This window comes from Eumetopias jubatus, unplaced genomic scaffold (assembly GCF_037043125.1).
Source record: "Eumetopias jubatus isolate StellerSeaLion01/CBP00866 unplaced genomic scaffold, mEumJub1_p1.0 scaffold_8, whole genome shotgun sequence".
NCBI classification, from domain to species: Eukaryota; Metazoa; Chordata; class Mammalia; order Carnivora; family Otariidae; genus Eumetopias; species Eumetopias jubatus.
Window position 1 is genome coordinate 89,983,419 of NW_028274814.1, and position 16,844 is coordinate 90,000,262.

The 16,844-nt window shown below is 44.7% G+C and overlaps 1 protein-coding gene across 1 annotated transcript in view; it reads right to left on the reverse strand.

Annotated features, from left to right (window-relative positions):
* The window catches only part of PPM1H (protein phosphatase, Mg2+/Mn2+ dependent 1H), a 241,547-nt gene that overhangs the window by 58,275 nt on the left and 166,428 nt on the right, over window positions 1–16,844 (reverse strand). Inside the window, exon 6 of the mRNA XM_028110952.2 lies at window positions 9,056–9,174. Within this exon, the coding sequence (XP_027966753.1) occupies window positions 9,056–9,174 (119 nt within the window). The remainder of the gene's footprint in view (window positions 1–9,055; window positions 9,175–16,844) is intronic.

Here is a 16,844-nt window from a genome sequence, read left to right on the forward strand (position 1 = left end):
AAGGCCCCTCCTATGGGAGAGCACGCTTTGGCTACTGAGGGGCTTGGTATCCCAGCACCTTGGGTATGGCTCAGGAGGGCTACAGGGAACCTTAAAAAGTTCAGCATCCAGGACTCAAAAACAGATGTAGTAAAGTCGATGTATAGACCAAAAAAAAATCCTCTAAAAACAAACAAAATGGCCTACAAATAAACAAAACAGAAAACACCCTACCCATCAGCACACAGGGCAGAGAGGTTTCCTAATTGTGTTGAGCGTGTCTCTTTCCATAGACAACAGCCCCACCTTCTCCGTGCTCACCTGCCACAGCAGCTGGGGGACAGACCTGCCAGGACACCTTGACCTTCCTTCAGTCTCTTGCTTCTCTAAACTGCCTTCCTTTTACTTTTTGGTTTCTAGCCTGCCATTACTTTGAGAAGCAAGCAACTCAACACCTCTTAGGTTGTGGACCTAACCTTGCTGACCACCTCACTCTCCATAGTATCTAATGATTATATTACTAGGCACCTAGAGCACTCATTACATGCTAGACTGTGTTGAACGCACACGACCATACCAACTCATGACATCCTATTAGGTACTGTCATGAATCCCATTTACATGTGGGAAAACCAAAGTGACATGATTTGGCCAAGCCACACCTGAGGACTGACCCAGCCAGGAAGTCTAGCTCCACATCCACATTCTTAACTACTGCTCAAGGTCTCAAAGGCAGCAGGCATACAATAAAGGTTTGCCAAATATAAAGACAAGTGCCTGCCTTGGGGGGTCCTTGCTTAAAAGGACCCTGGCTATTTTTTTTTTTTTTAAGATTTTATTTATTTATTCATGAGAGGCAGAGAGGGAGAGAGAGAAGCAGAGGGAGAAGCAGGCTCCCAAGGAGCAGGGAGCCCGATGCGGGACTCGATCCCAGGACCCTGGAATCATGACCTGAGCCGAAGGCAGATGCTTAACCATCTGAGCCACTCAGGCGCCCAGGACACTGGCTATTTTAACAGGGATTTATGCAAGCACTTCCCCAGATGACTGAGAGCTAAGTCACCACCACACATGTCCTGTCGAGCCCCAAATAATGGTCACTGGGGAATGGGAGGGGGTAGGCTCTACTTAGGGGTATATGAATGGGTACCGACAAATGCCAGGACTGTTCAAAGGGTCTCAGGGGAAAGAAAGGCTTGGCAGTATGGCCACTTTAGGAATAATAAATTTACCCCTATCATTAGAGCAGAGAGGTGTGTGTGCGTGGACAATCAACAGGGAGCACGCTTGGGCATTTCTTTTCTTTCTCCTCCCTGTAGCCTGACAATGCCTGTCTGTCTTGGCTTCCAACCATTTGTAAATAGCTCATAGCTTCCTCTGGCCTCATGGGCAGAGTGGCGGGGGGAGGCGGGGAGCAAGGAGTCATTTATCACTGTCAGGAGATGTGCTGCACACAGCAGGGCAGGCTCTCTTCCCTGCTGCTCCTGCAGCTAGAGCTGCAAATCCTGAAAAGATGCAGAACATGCACATCGCAAATAAGGATTCATCATCTTGGCTCCGGGAGCCCCAAGAACAGCCCCTCCCCATGTGAGGCTGACCGGCTCAGACTTCAGCCCCAGGTTGCACTTGGGACCCGGGGACTTTTCAGGTGCCTGTTCCCTATCCCAGCCAATGCCCATCCTGGACAATCCACAGGGTTAACATTCTCTGGAATGACATCCAAGCCCCTCCCTTCTCAACAAAGTCAGATTTCCAGATTGCTTTCAGCAATCAGATTGCTGCCAAGGTGGCCTATAATCATTAAGTTATGAAAATACAAGTTTCTGGGAGGAAATTAATACCAGGTTTAACTAGGGAAAGGCCTGCTTTCTTGTGAAGTAATTATAAAATTAAAACGTGATATTTCTCTGGTGGGTTTAAAAAGCCTCCCCATGAGGTCTGTGGCACAACAGTAATGTCAGGATTTGCACCAAGACGGGACCGAGAAATGACGTTTGCTAGTCAAGAGACATCTGCAGGTAGGTTTCCAAAGATTGGGTTAAAAGTAATTAAAAACAAAAAGAGGGAAAAGGACAGGGTTTGAAATTTCCAATTACTCTTTAAAACTCAAGAGTCAAGCTGTTATAGAAAATGCAGGCTTTCCAAGGAAGATTAATAATGCTATGCTAATCAGACCCACAGGCATGGCCAACATATAAATTCAGGCCCAAAAGAGGGACACTGTCCCTTTAAAAACTGCCTGGGGATCAGTGGAAAAGCTAATGAGAAATGTCAGTTGGGGCTGCTTTAATAGGTGGTGCTCCGAAGGATAAAGCCTGGGGTTTCTATAACAGGGCTTCTGTGCTTGATTCAATAAATCAATTTATATTATATGCGGTGCAGCTCTGGAGTTGGCTTCATAAAGCCTTCTGTGGCATTTCTCAATCTGCTTATCCACTTCCCTGTCAGCCTGCCTGAATGTGCTGTCAGAGGGCATTGAAAAGAGCAGTAAAGAGTAAGATAGAAGCCCCATCTACAATATTTGTAAAACTCGACCCAGTAGCTCCAGGCCATGCTTGGGGCTGCCTCCAGTGAGTTTCTTTCCAGAAAATGCTTGGATTATTGGTAAGAAGCCCAATGCTGTGGGGCTGTGGCTCTCATCCCCGAGCTGGGTTCCAGGCTGCAGATGGAGAATAGAGTTCACCCCAAACAGAATGGAAAGCGTTGGAAGTGAAGTTGCTTTTTAAATCAGACCCTCAGGATCTGAAAATACTTCCCCAAGGAAAAGCAAGAGGAACCGAAGTGCCAGTGGCCGGCACCAGTCCAGCAGGCAGCAGGCAGAGGCTGGGTGAGGGAGGTAGGCTACTGACCAGGGCAAAGGAAATGGGTCTTCATTCAGGCTTCAGGCCTGCCAGCAGGCTTGCCAAGTAGTGATGAGCTGGATTGGGAGATGAGCTGTCCCTAAACACAGCGACTGATGCCTCTGAAGATCTGAAAAATGGAGCGAAGTCCATTCCCCAGCCACCTCCGAGACTAGCAAGCAGTGGGGCCAGAAGCCATAGATGTGGCCATGCCATTCTACTCACTCACCCTATCTGTACTCAGCCTTTTTTTTTCTTTAAATCCCCTGCCATTGGGATGTTCAGTTACACACTTCTTGCATGTCCTCCCCACACAACTAGACTCATACCCTTACATTATCTAAGTAGCAGGGCCATCCAGTAGAACTGGCAACACTCTCTATCTGCACTGTCCAATTCACCAGCCACTAGCCACATCTAGCTACTAAGCAATGGAGATGTGGCCAGTGTGACTTGGGAAAACATTTTTAATTTTATTTAAGTTTCAGTGATATAAATTTAAATGGCCACATGTGGCTAGTGGCTACCGTGTTGGAGAGCACTCAGAATAGAAAAAATATCTCCTTTGCCTTAATAAAGTAGTAAGTACTAAAAGGAGAAAATGGTGGTTGACCCCGCTTGCTCCAGTGGAAAAATCTCTGATTTGCTCATAGTTTTAAAGGAAATACAGAAGGGGAAAATGACCCTGATGTCTCATCAAGTTAGAATCATAAAGAGTTAAGGGTTGCAAGAGATCAAAATGAAAGACTACCATACTGGAATCATTCTATTGGAATTTGTCTTTTCTAGAAGCTCTGAAAAGCAGAGCAAAGCCCATCCCCCACCAGACAGAGAGGTTGGCAGCAAGGGGCAAAGGAAGCATTTTACAAATGAGAGGCCTAGGTGCCCAGGGTTTGCCCAAGGCTCGAGAATCTTGGCAGAGCAAGGGCCAGTACCCATGGAGCCCATCTCCCAAAGCTGTAAACTCTGTACTAACTAAGCCAGGCCATCTCAGGTTACGGGTCCAGGCTGTTCTCTGAAATAAGACCATCATAAATGTTAGAAAGGCTTTGCTTAAGGAAAGAATTCTGGTGTACTTTACTCATAACCAGAACCATCTGGAAGCAATCTTGCATTCACACGATGGACTTCTCTTCCTCTTTGGCCCTGGCTCTCTACAAATCCCGTCAGGCCAGGAACAGCTGCTGGAGAGCCTGGCTCGATGCCAGGGGTGTAGCTATAGCCCCCCCTTCCACACTAACGTCCTCCTGGGCCCCCAGCTCGCCCGCCGCCCCCCGCCCATGTGCCTGGACACAGCGCATGACGAACCCTGAACCCACATGAGAAAGCTAAATCACCAGCAGGCCCAGGAGCCGGGACCTGGTGCCACAAAGGCAGCTGTGAGAAACTTGTTTCAACTCAGTAACATAGATGCTTGCCAGCAAATTCCAGCCTGAGGTGGCTCGGAGGGCTGCAGGTTGGGCCACAGAGCTCACACTGCCAGCTAGTGTGCATCATGCAATAGCAGCTCGACACAAAGGGCTGGGGAGGAGGAGGAAGAGGAGGAGGGGCACCGGCTTGCACTGAGGCAAGGCCGGGATTCCAGCACCGGGACCGATGACACCAGGCACAGAAGGTGAGGACTGGGCCATGACAGGGCCCGACCCAGTGCCAGGGGTACTGTGAAGAAAATGCCTTTGTAAATCAAACTACTGGGCAAGCGATCTGAGGCAGGCGAAGGGGAGGTGGGAGAGCCAGGGAAGAGACCGGTTTCATTATGAAGGTGCTGGTGCCAATAACCTTTTGTCCTCTACACATTCTGGGCCTGCCAAGCTGCTCCAGGGTCTCTGAGAAAGCATGAGGGTGGGAGAGAAAAGCTCCCCATCAGGAGGCAACACACTCATCCTTGATGATGAGACAAGGCCCCCCCAGAGCTGACATCCTCTCCCACACCTTCCTCTCTGCTGCAGACGCACCACGGAGAGCTGCCATGATGCTCCCTGAACGAGAGAAGGCAATTGCCCTCAGCACGGAAGACCTGGTTCTTGTAGGATCTTCCCCACCAAGAGCACCCACAAATCACACAAAGACTCTTAGGGACAAGCGTGGAGCCTCATGGTTTAATTTGGCCGGCAATATAGGAGGTCAGACCAGGAACTAGAAAAGTTAGTGTCTCAACAGCTCCTGAAATGCTTCATTCATCCCATCCTCTTGTTTAAAGGACTGTCAGGAAGACATTAATCCTGGTGGATAGGGGTCCCCCTGCTTAACTTTATGTCACAGTTCAAAACTGAGTAATTAGGTCTACTCTTACCCTGAAGAAAAACGGACTGTTGGCACTGTATCAGAGAGACCTGGGATCTAGTCCTTGTTCTGACACTTGCATTGGTAGAAGCCGAGCAAACCACCTAATCCCTCGGAGTCTCCATCTGCTCAACTGCAGAATGGGAACGAGGAGGAGGAGTCCTTCAGCATCGGGCAGTTCGGCACAGTAAACAGTGTGTACCCTCAAGTAACGCTGTTTGGGTTCACACCCCAGCTTCTCCCACCTTACTAGTTATGTAACCCTGAAACGTAGCCTCTCTGCCTCAGTTTCCTCATCTGTGAAACATATCTAGTTCATAAGACTGTTATCTATGAGGAATCACCTAAAGCTCTCATTGCAGGGTCTGGCCCTTCGTTCTTCCCATAACTGTCAGGTAGGGTCACTGCTGTCATGATTCGTGGTGGGCATAAACATTTCCACCACAAGTAAGTATTTACTACAAGGATTAAAGGGCTTTGAATTACATGAACCCTTGATTTGTAGAAGGGTTTCGGAAAAACAAGTTCACAGGCCGAGGCTAATTCTGAAGCCCCAAAACATAAAGGGACATGACAGGGACCTGTGTCCTCGAGTGTGACACATACCAAATACTCAGCAGACCACCTTCAACCAATTCGAACCACATGGTAGTAATTTAAGGCATTTGTGGGAAAAGAGCCATAGACCTTCATCTCCCTTTCTATAGCATTAATTTGCCAGCTCTTCTCTTTCTATAGACAACTCAGAAAGGAAGCAAAATGTGATCCCATTTTTTTTTTAAGTCTAAAAGATAACTGCCAGATCTGAGGTTTCTCATGAGAGGTTAAAACGATTAAAAAAGGAATTCATTAAGGTTGAGGGAGGGAGTTTACAAGGGCAGTGGTCTAACCTGGTTCTAAACTTCCCCACTTATTTCAACAAAGATATAAAGAGCTCTCCATTTTCTTAAGTGTCAATTTCAAGTCAAAAGAACAGGTAGGAAATACACAAAGATAGACATAAATCTCTGCTCAGAGCCAAAGCTGGAGCCAATAGCCGCGTGGGGAACCATGCTTAAACAAATCAGCAACTCATGTCTGACTGAAGCCATTCTCAGGCTTGGCTCCTCAATCACTCGGTACCTTCTGTGGAGTTCCATACATTAAACACAGCTTATTTATGGACTGCTTATTTTCTTAGGATCATGCTAACACAGTGTGTGTGTGTGTGTGTGTGTGTGTGTGTGTGTGTGTGTAAGAGAGAGAGAGCAGGCGACTGCGTGTGTATGTACAAAGTTGGATGTAATCTAGTCCCTGAATTTATCTACATTTTAAAAATTATAAAATGGGGGTAATCTTTAGCCATTTGTTTACCAAGTGTGTTCTGACTGCATAAATCTAATTGGCCTTCTGGCATAGAAAGAACACACAGACGGCCTTGCCTCAAGCTTAACTTATCTCAAATGCAAGCAAGCTCCTTATTCCCACCCTTCCCAACCGCCATCCACAACTGCCCGCCATCTCAACTGCAGTCATTCACACCCTTTCCTTCCTTTCCTTCAATAAATAATCCCTGGCCATTCACTAGGTGTCAGGCATCAAGGGAGGGACTGCCCCCCTCCTGGGGGATTACAGGCTAGCTGAAGAGACCTATTTCAACAGGTAATTGGAGTAATTAATGACTTACCCCTTACATTTATCTCTGGGCTAAATCATCTAGGTTCTTGTTCATTTCCTTCCTTCTCCGTTTTCTGCTTCCATCCCTCTGTTTGGCTCCAGAGACTTCATATCTATCTATCTATCTATCTATCTATAGATAGATTTCTTTTTCTTTCTTTCCATCCTTCCTTTCTTTCTCTCTCTCTCTCTCTTTCTTTCTTTCTTAAGATTTATCTATTTAGGGGCGCCTGGGTTGCTGAGTTGGTTAAGCCTCTGCCTTGGGCTCAGGTCATGATCTCATGAGAGAGCGAGCATGCATGAGCAGGGGGAGGGGCAGAGGGCGAGAAGCAGAATCCTTGCTGAGCACGGAGCCCCACGTGGGGCTCAATCCCAGGACCCTGAGATCATGACCTGAGCTGAAATCAAAAGTCAGATGCTTAACCCACTGAGCCACCCAGGTGCCCCTTCACATACATATTTCTATGCTGGTTTTCTTCTGGCTACCTAAATCTGTTTTCTCTCAACGTTCTCCTTCAAACTCCTTAGGACTGCCTTCCTAGAACATTGCTTTCATCATTCATTCTCCTCAGAACACACCAGCACAACCCACAGCTTCCCACGGTAAATGTATTTCTCTGCCTGCCTTCCCTTATCCTCAATTATGTTCCCTTGATACCACAACTCAGTGTGATCTCCCATAGATGCTCTCTTTCTTTTTGGCCATCTTTCTCACTCTCAGATCCACTCTATTTGTTTATGTGTTTGCAATCATGGGGATTCCCGACCTAGGACACCTTTCCTTCCATCATTCTAAACTCTGCAAAACCTAGACTAAACCCCATCAGCTTTTCCAACTACAGTAGCCCTCACCTTAAATTTCTGTGACAAGTGCTGATTTCGCTGATTCAATAAAAATGAACTTACAAAGAAAACCCAGTCAGGTAAGGGTAATGATTCTGGGGCCCCAAAACTCCAGAACCTCAGAGCTGCAAATAGGGTGAGCCCTTTCTGCCAAATCTACTCACGTTTTAGAACAGGGGTAAGTATTTTAGGCTTTGTGGATCATACATTCTCTGTTCCAACTACTCTACCACCTTGTTGTAGAGTGAGGGTAGCCAAAGATCAAATGTATACAAATGAATGTGGCGGTACTAAAAACAATTACTTACAGAAATTAAGGGTGGAATTTAGCTTTGGGGCTATAGTTTGCTGACCCTGCACTACAAGAAGAGTGGATAGTGGTGAAAATCTTCTCTTTTAGATGGTAAAGGACAACTGGAAGTGCCTCAGATCAGCCCCTTATCTTCCCTAGGTAGCTCAACTGTTCCTAGGAGTATATTCCCAGCCTAGAAGTCACTACCACGAGAATTTGGGCTGTGACCATCTGTTAGAGCTATTTTGGTCAATGAAGAAGAGATAATGAAACTACTTCTTTGCCTAAGCTGGAGATACGTCAAGGAAAGAGTCCACTGTCTCATGCTCCTACTTTCCTCTAGACTGGAAGGACGCTCAGGGCTCAGTATCTCGGGGCTAACAGCAAACCTTCACCCATACTTCCACGTGCCAGGCCCTGCACGCTCTCATTTAGTCCTTACATCAGTCCTGTGATGTAGATGTACTTTACCTCGTATCTATTTTCATACGTAAGAAACCAGAGGAGGTCTTAGTCTGTGTTAGCCACTGATCCACTACAGAAATGAACATGGTGCTTACAAAGGTGTGCCGTGGGAGTAAGACAACCCCCGGCCAAGATTCTTATCTTGAAATGAATGTGAAAAAATAATGAAGATGGCTCATTACCTCTAGTCCTTACAACAACCCCTCAAAGAGCATATATTTTCCACTTTATTCTTGGACAATTGGGCTCATAAGGGTTCAGCAGTTTCTCCAACTTTGTCTATTTAGAAAGATCAGAGTTAAGATTCACATCCACACCTGTCTGGCTCAATAAACTGTTAGCCCATTTCTTTAAGCTGCTGACCTGTTAGCCCATTTCTTTGAGCTGCTGACCAACTTAAGTTTTTAAAAGCCTCAAAAATGCTTGCTCATCTGAAGTGAGGATTTATGTCAGCTTTGTTGGGTCTCATGTCCCCAGGGAGGGCCTCAGAGAAGCACTGAGGCCAACCAATACTGTGATCTGAGGACTGGTGCCGAGGAACAAACCGCAGAAGCGGGCACGGCCCCTATTCCTTCACCACCAACCAAGTCTCTGGCTGTACTACCTGATCCAAATGGCGTAAATGGCTTTTTACGGTGGTGACGCTTCCCTCACACATATTGTGGTGGTGCTGAGGCAGAGGGAGGCATGTTCTTACCAGCCTGTCATATTAAAGTCCCTGTAGAGCATCTTCTTTCCAAGTTCCTTTCTCTGTACTCTCCTTGGAAACTCCAAATGTGTGAACTCATTTCCCAGCAAGTGAGGCTGCATGAATGCCTAATAGCAAAAGAAAGGGAAAAACACACACACACACACATATTTAGAAAAAAAATAAGACTCAATAATGTTTTGCACATCAAGACAGTCCATATTCCAAAAACAAGAAAATTGTTCTCCTATTTTAAGGGAAATAAATAGATTTGCAAATTTACAAAGAGAGTTATCAGCAAATAAAAATCACCAACTGAATTTATAAAGGGATGTAACTATTTCATTTCATGTGATAAATTAATTGTAATCAGAGACACGGATCACTAAAGTCAAAAGGAAAAGAAACTGAGTTTCTCCAAAAATTCACTTTTTAATTCAAATGCATGACTGTTTCATTCTCCCGAGAGGCATGTTGATGCAGCAAGAACGCTCATGCTGACTCTCCTCTTTGGCTCTCTCTGTTCTCCTACTCACACTCTTGGCGATCACGGCCTGGCCTCTGAAACCTGCATGTGAATCTCCACATGGACACAATGGCCCCGGAGAGCAGGTTGGGGCTGGATACACCAGACGGGAACTTTCTGTTGGACTCCTTCCATTTTGCTCTGCAGTAATTTGATCATGTAATTGGAAGACTATTCCAGAGCAGATGGCTTCTTCCCCTCCCCCAAATCTCTGTTCACACTACAAAAGTCTTGAGCAAACAGCCACTTAGGGAATTGCTTTGAAACAACAAACAGTCTCATTGTCACGTTCGAAATTCAAATCCGGCTATCCAAGAGATGAAATGCTCAAGTATTAACTTCCCTGCTCGAAGGCCACACACCATAAGCAAACTTGCATTGAAGCCTCCCCACACCATGCTGTATGCCTGCTTATTAGCAGTGTGGTGGAATGGATCCTTTCTCTTCCTCCCTCCCTCCTTCCCTCCTCTCACTCTCTCTCTGGCAGGGAAGAGTGGGCAGAGCAAATCATGACCTGGCACTGTAGGAAAGCAAGGGATCCCTGCCACAGGACAGATGGCCATGTCCTCAGTCTACCGGAAATAGGTATCTCCCACAGCCTCTTTCCCAGGACCTGACACAGGCAGATCTCCTGCTGATTCTCATGGCGGTTTGGAGGTTCAGTTGGACATGGTCATCCTAAGCTAAGCCTATCAGGAATCAAAGGAAGCAAGCTGAACTGTCACCAGGTTGGCCAGATTGGGCCAGGTAACGGAGTTCTGAGCAGGCTTGGAGACATGGCAGGATAGTACTTAAAAGTGGAAGCATCTTTACTGTCTGCTGTAGCCCCCAAAGTTTCCAGGTCTGGCAGGAATTCTAGATCATCTTTGAGGGGCTCTTAAACCTCTGCTGGGGATAAGGGTTGGGCTGCTGATGAATATCAAGAACACTTAAACACTGAGTTTGACAGAGAGGTTCCCTGGGAAGGGAAGGGAAGGGAAGGGAAGGGAAGGGAAGGGAAGGGAAGGGAAGGGAAGGGGAGGGGAGGGGAGGGGAGGGGAGGGAAGGGGAGGGGAGGGGAGGGAAGGGAAGGGAAGGGGAGGGAAGGGAAGGGAAGGGGAGGGAAGGGGAGGGAAGGAAAGAAGGAAGGGAAGGGAAGGAAAGGGAGGGAAGGAGAAAGGGGGGGAGGGAGGGAGGGAGGGAGGGAAGCTAATACTTCATAGGGCAGGTCAGTGGTGTGGGCTTTGGGTGAGACAGACTTGGGTCTGAATCCAAGTTCTGCATTTATAAGCTGTGTGATTTTAGTTGGTGATTAAGCTTCTGGAGCCTGAGTTTCTTAATCTCTCCTAGATTAATTGTGTATTTATCTCACAGGTTTAATAATTAAATGAATACACTTATCATAGGTATCTCTGCTCATAAAAAAAATTACTGTATCCATCTAATGATTACTGAGCTCTATTACACCCTAACTACGACATGTGCTTTGTGAGCTCTCATGTCACGCTGCCAACAACCGTACAAGGGGGAACTGGCTACAGAATCTGCGGGGCCCAGTGCAGCATGGAAATATGGAGCCTCTATTCAAGATTAAGGATTTCTAGACAGCAAGAGCAGAGCACTGAACCATGTACAGTGCCCTGTGCAGCTGCAGGAGTTTCACCCAGGAGGCCAGCTGTCTGGATTGAAGGAGCAGAGGCATAAATCGTCAATGAACAGCAGCATCTACTATGCACCCCGCATCATCCTCTAGGACCGTGGGACCCATCAGCATGAGATTTTTCTCCCTACCCCAGCCCCCCAAGCTGTTCGAACACTGACTTAGGGGCTACCAGATAACAGGCACTTGATATGCTTGTTACTACATCAACAGTCCTACAAACCACGTGTCATAGACTCAAGTTACAAATGAGGAAACGAAGATCCAGAGAACTTGAGACACCTCGCCCAAGGTGATGAGCCAGGATTGGGTGGTTTCAGAGACTGAGCTTAATACTATGTCCATAACCCCCATTCCAACCCTTTAACCTTCACACACATTTGTAAAAAACAGAAAGCGGGCAAAAGGCCTGTGGTCCTGTTGCTCCTGGACCATGCAAACTCTGAATCACCAACAGGTACCCATGAGGATCCAGTTAACAAAAAAATTACAGGTCTGCACACAGCTTGGCCATAAGAATGTTCCTCAAGTAGCTAGAAGAAATCCTTTAATAATACGGTGATTAAATAAATGAGTAAAAATCCATTCAAAAGAATTCTATGGTATCATTTATACTGACACTACAGAGAATATGTAATGACATGGAAAGAGTGGATGTATTTGCAAAAAGCAGGTTCTCAAACAATGTATGTCAGTGAGTGTGTGTGTATGAGCTTACGTAAGTGGTGTCAGACATACACAGATCCATATATAAGACATATATGTACATACAAGTGCATGTGTGTATATCAATACATATAAATGCCACACATATATATTATTAACAAACAGGTTAGGATCCAAAGGCCATTTCTAAGTACATTTCTTCATAGACTCAAGTGACCAAGAGGGGTCAGTGTGCAGCATTCAAGGTACTTTGCTCCCTTACCAGGAGGCTGAATGGCCCTTTAATGGTGCTTGAACCGGGTACCCTCACACCCTTTCTGCTGGTACACATTTGCCTGGGCAGTGGTAAGGGAAGATCTGCTGAGGCAGACGTCTGCAAAGCCCCTAGGAACTCCTGAGCAGCTTGCTCTCTGCATGGGCCACCTCACCTCTCCCCGTGAGGATGAGCAGGCTCAGAGAGGCCTTAAATCCCACGTTCCTGTGGCATCTGGAGCCCCTTCACATGCAGAGGCTTTCAGGGTTTCAAACTGCTTGCTGTCTTCCATTATAACAACAGGCTACTGTGTTTCACCAATTCTAAGATGCCCTTTAATAGAGGAGCTATTATTTTCTTACCCCTAAGAAAGGGGGAGAAGTTGCCAATTACACTATGTACAGTACTTTTTCGCCATTTCGAATTTTTATTTTATTCTTTTTGAAAAAGCTCCTTTGGACTTAGACAAATTTTTATATATTAATCTGGGGTGTATTTAAGAAGAATATATAGGTGAAGTATATCGGCTAAGGTTTTCCAAAAACGTTTTCATGTTTAGAATCCAACTGCTCATCGGTTTTCAACGCTGAGTCACTAATGTTTGTGATTTTCCACACACTAGCCCATGTTTCCTTGGAGTACTGGTGAGGCGGCTCTTCTTAAATAATCCACCAAAGAACTACAAGCCTCGGAACCAGGGGTGCAAAGTTCTTAAGTCAGCTCTGCAATTATCTCCAGTTGGCTTACTTCTAACTCCCACTTCAGGAATGTGGCTCAACAAGTCAGGTTCACACCTCCAAGTCCCTCTGCACAACCAGGCAAATCCAAGGAGGCTTAAGAGGGCTTCATTTTTGTCTGCAGGGTTTTCTTCTAAGCTGTTGGACACCCACTCTGCAAGTCGGGGGCTGCTCTTTTGATGTCCATACATGCCCAGGAGAGGACATCCTCGTCATGCCTGACACTTGGCTGACAGCACCCATCGGTTGCAAAATATCTCACCTTCAGATAGGTCAAAAGGTGAAAAAAAAAAAAGTGCCTTAGCTCTGAAGAAATACTGTATGACTCCTCTTCCACTGATACTGATGTCATACCCTTAGATTGCTCCACCTTTATGGTTTTCTTCTTCTCTTACTAACTGCATTTCACATAATGCAGGACATATTTTCTGTCACAATTACGCCCACCAGAGAATTCACCTGTATTCCATGTGTACCTAGGGCACGTTTGTACTATTTTTAAACATCACCATCCATATCCTAATTGTAGCCTCCCTTGTTATCAGCCATTTCAATACTCACTATTGTTGTATTTGTCAGACCGGATGGGAGTTACTGGTGTTAAAGGAAAAACAACTCAAGAACTAAGTACAGTAGAGCAAATAGGTGGTTGACTCATGAAAAATGAGATGCTATAACATAATGGGACACACACTCATAGGTTTTCAGAGGAAAACATACTTCTGCTCATTTGTGCAGATCTTTTTCTGCGGTACTCATGAAACTTTTAGTATTTCGTCTTAGTTAGGTGGGCTGTTATACTGAAATACCACAGGTGGGGGTTTGAACACTATGTCTCACAGTTCTGGGGGCTGGGAAGTCCAAGATCAAGGTGCCAGTGGATTTGCTGCTTGGCTGGCAGACTACCTTACTGCACCTCATGCAGGCTTTCCTCTGTCTCTCGAGGGAGAGAAATCGAGATCTCTGGGGTCTCTTCTCAGCACATTAATCCTATCTGATGAAAGCCCTACTCTTTTGATCTCATTTAATCTTAATTCCTTCTGTAAAGGTCCTAGCTCCAAATTTAGCACTCCAGGGGGTAGGGCTTCAACATAAGTTTTAGGGGCAATAGCGGCACACTCGGTCCGTAATGTGGGCTTCTATGTATACGGTTTGTATAAGTACATACACTCAGTCATCTCAATGTAAAATGTTATCTGACGGTTTTCTTTTTAACTTACCTGTATTTATAACTATTTCTACTACTGAACATGGATGACTGTTTGGAAAAAAAACAAAAATCACTTTTTATTTTTAATAAGGTTTTTGTTTTAATTCCAGTATCGTTAACTTACAGTGTTATATTAGTTTCAGGTGCACAATATAGTGATTCAACAATTCTACACATTATTCAGTGCTCATCACAAGTGTACTCCTTAATCCCGTACCCACCTCCCCTCTGGTAACCATCAGTTTGTTCTCTGTAGTCAAGTGTCTGATTTTTAGTTTGTCTTTTTCCTTTGCTCACGTGTTCAAATTCTTAGCATAATACTTCCTACTTCATCCATGTCATTGAAAATGGGAAGATTTCATTCTTTTTTATGGCTGGATAATATTCATGTTTGTGTGTATATCACATCTTCTTTATCCATTCATCTATCGATGGACACTTGGGCTGCTTCCATAACTTGGCTATTACAAAATAATGCTGCTACAAACATAGAGGTGCATGTATTCCTCTAAATTAGTGTTCTTGTATTCTTTGGATAAATACCCAGTAGTGAAATTACTGGATCATAGGGTATTTCTATTTTTAACTTTTTGAGGAACCTCCATACTATTTCTACAGAAGCTGCACCAGTCAGCATTCCCACCAACAGTGCACAAGGGCTCCTTTTTCTCTACATCCTCACCAACACTTGTTGTTCCTTGTGTTGTTGATTTTAGTCGTTCTGACAGGTGTGAGGTGATATGTCATTGTAGTTTTGGCTTGCATTTCCTTGATGATGAGTGATGTTGACCATCTTTTCATTTGTTTATTGGTGATCATGTCTTCTGCCCATTTTTAAATTCGATTATTTATTTTTTGGGTGTTGAGTTATAGAAGTTCTTCATATATTTTGGATACTAACCCTTTATTGGATACGTCATTTGCAAATATCTTCTCCCATTCTGTCGTGTGCCTTTTCGTTTTGTTGACTGTTTCCTTCACTGTGCAGCTTTTCTATTTTGATGTAGTCCCAATAAAAGAACCCAGTTTTCAAAGTAGGTTTTAGAAAATTGTTGAGAGGAGCTTTACTCCCCCTTGTTATTCCAATAATTTGAGGGAAATCTAATGTCACTGGGAAGGACCAACCAGGTTTAAATTCAGGCTGAAGCCCATTGCTTCCCAACAGCCCAGCACAGAGACATTCTATTCTCAGAAGCAGAGTGGACCACAATTAGGCAACTCAGAAACAACTTCTCAGAGGCTGTGCAGCATTCAAGTAACACGACTGGTGTTACTGAGCTGGCCTGTCCCATCAGAAGCATCACTCATGTCAGCATTCTGGAATCTTGAGCCTCAAAATTTATTTTACTTTGAATTCAATGTAAGCAACATACCCAAAGTGTAAAGGCTATAAAATGTGGATGTAAGAACTTGTTAGGTTCCTCTCAGCAATAAGGTCCAATAATATCTTGACTCCAAACTTACAAGATTCTTGGATGATTTTGGAATGTTTTACTCTACTACTCATATCTGGGGGGTTCATAAATAGGTATAGAAGACTACTGTCCTTTCCCAAGGCACATTTCATAGGGATGCTGGCCTATTAAAAATGTGGGCCTTAATGGGATAAAAATCTAAGACAGGAGAGCAAGAACACATTAAGATCCCTACAAAATAAAAATTCTAGGACACTCTCCTAAACGTTCCTTGTTTTTCTGACATGCTGGATATATTTTAGCTCTTTCTCTATGATGATGATATTTGGGCGTATGTATGTTAAAACATCTGCATGGTGATGCAAGTAATACCAGCCACCCTTAAATATGTTCATTATTTTTAAACCTTAGCTATACGTCAAGGCCTAGCATAACACCTAACACAGTAAAGACTCCAAGAAAGTATTTGCTGAAAGAATGAATACAAAACATTCTGACCTGCTTTACACAATTACGGTAATTCAACTTTATAAAATAATACAATATAGCTTTCAATTTTTTGAAAAAGTTAAAACTCAGGTCCCATGGCACATAAAAACAATCTTGGACACATATTACTGTATTTTGGACTTAGTTAACTTTTTATAATTTGATAGATACCTTCCTAGAAAATCACATGTGTGTGGGTGCAGTTATACCACTTAAAACCTCATGATATTTCACATTCCTAAGAATATCCAAATAATGTCATGTCTCTTCTCTACTTAATAAGTTTGCCGACTAGAAACCCAGAAACGTATTTTATACTAAAATCCGATTTAAAGTGTGCTCGCCTGCTCCATGTAAAGAAAAAAGAATGGACCACTTTTTGTACTTCCATTTTGATCCTAAAATTTGAGGCTTTCCCACAAGGAAGCATAACAGAATGCTCGAAACCAAGGGGAAGGATGGAGGTACACTGGAGTTCATGTGTTTCCACAAATGACCCCTGGAAGAAAGCTTGGTAACCACAGCCCCAACAGAACCAAAGACAGGTTGCCAGGAGTATTTTAAGGAGTCTGGAGAGTGCACATTTGCTAGAAGGAGGGTAGGACCTATCCTTGGCACTTAGAGTCTGAACAGCTAATAAGAATGAACTTCTAGACACAGTTACGTTTGGCCGGGGACAAGACGGACAACTCATCTAGGGAAACGATGTTAGAGTAACCTGCTGTGCCAAGAAGCGGCAGGACACCAGAGATGGGGAAGGAGGATCAGAAGTCTTCTGTCTGCTTTCCTCTCTAGTCCCGGGCAGAAACTTGCTGCAAGGAGACGGACGGATGTAAGCATCTGCAGTGAAGAAACACAACCAC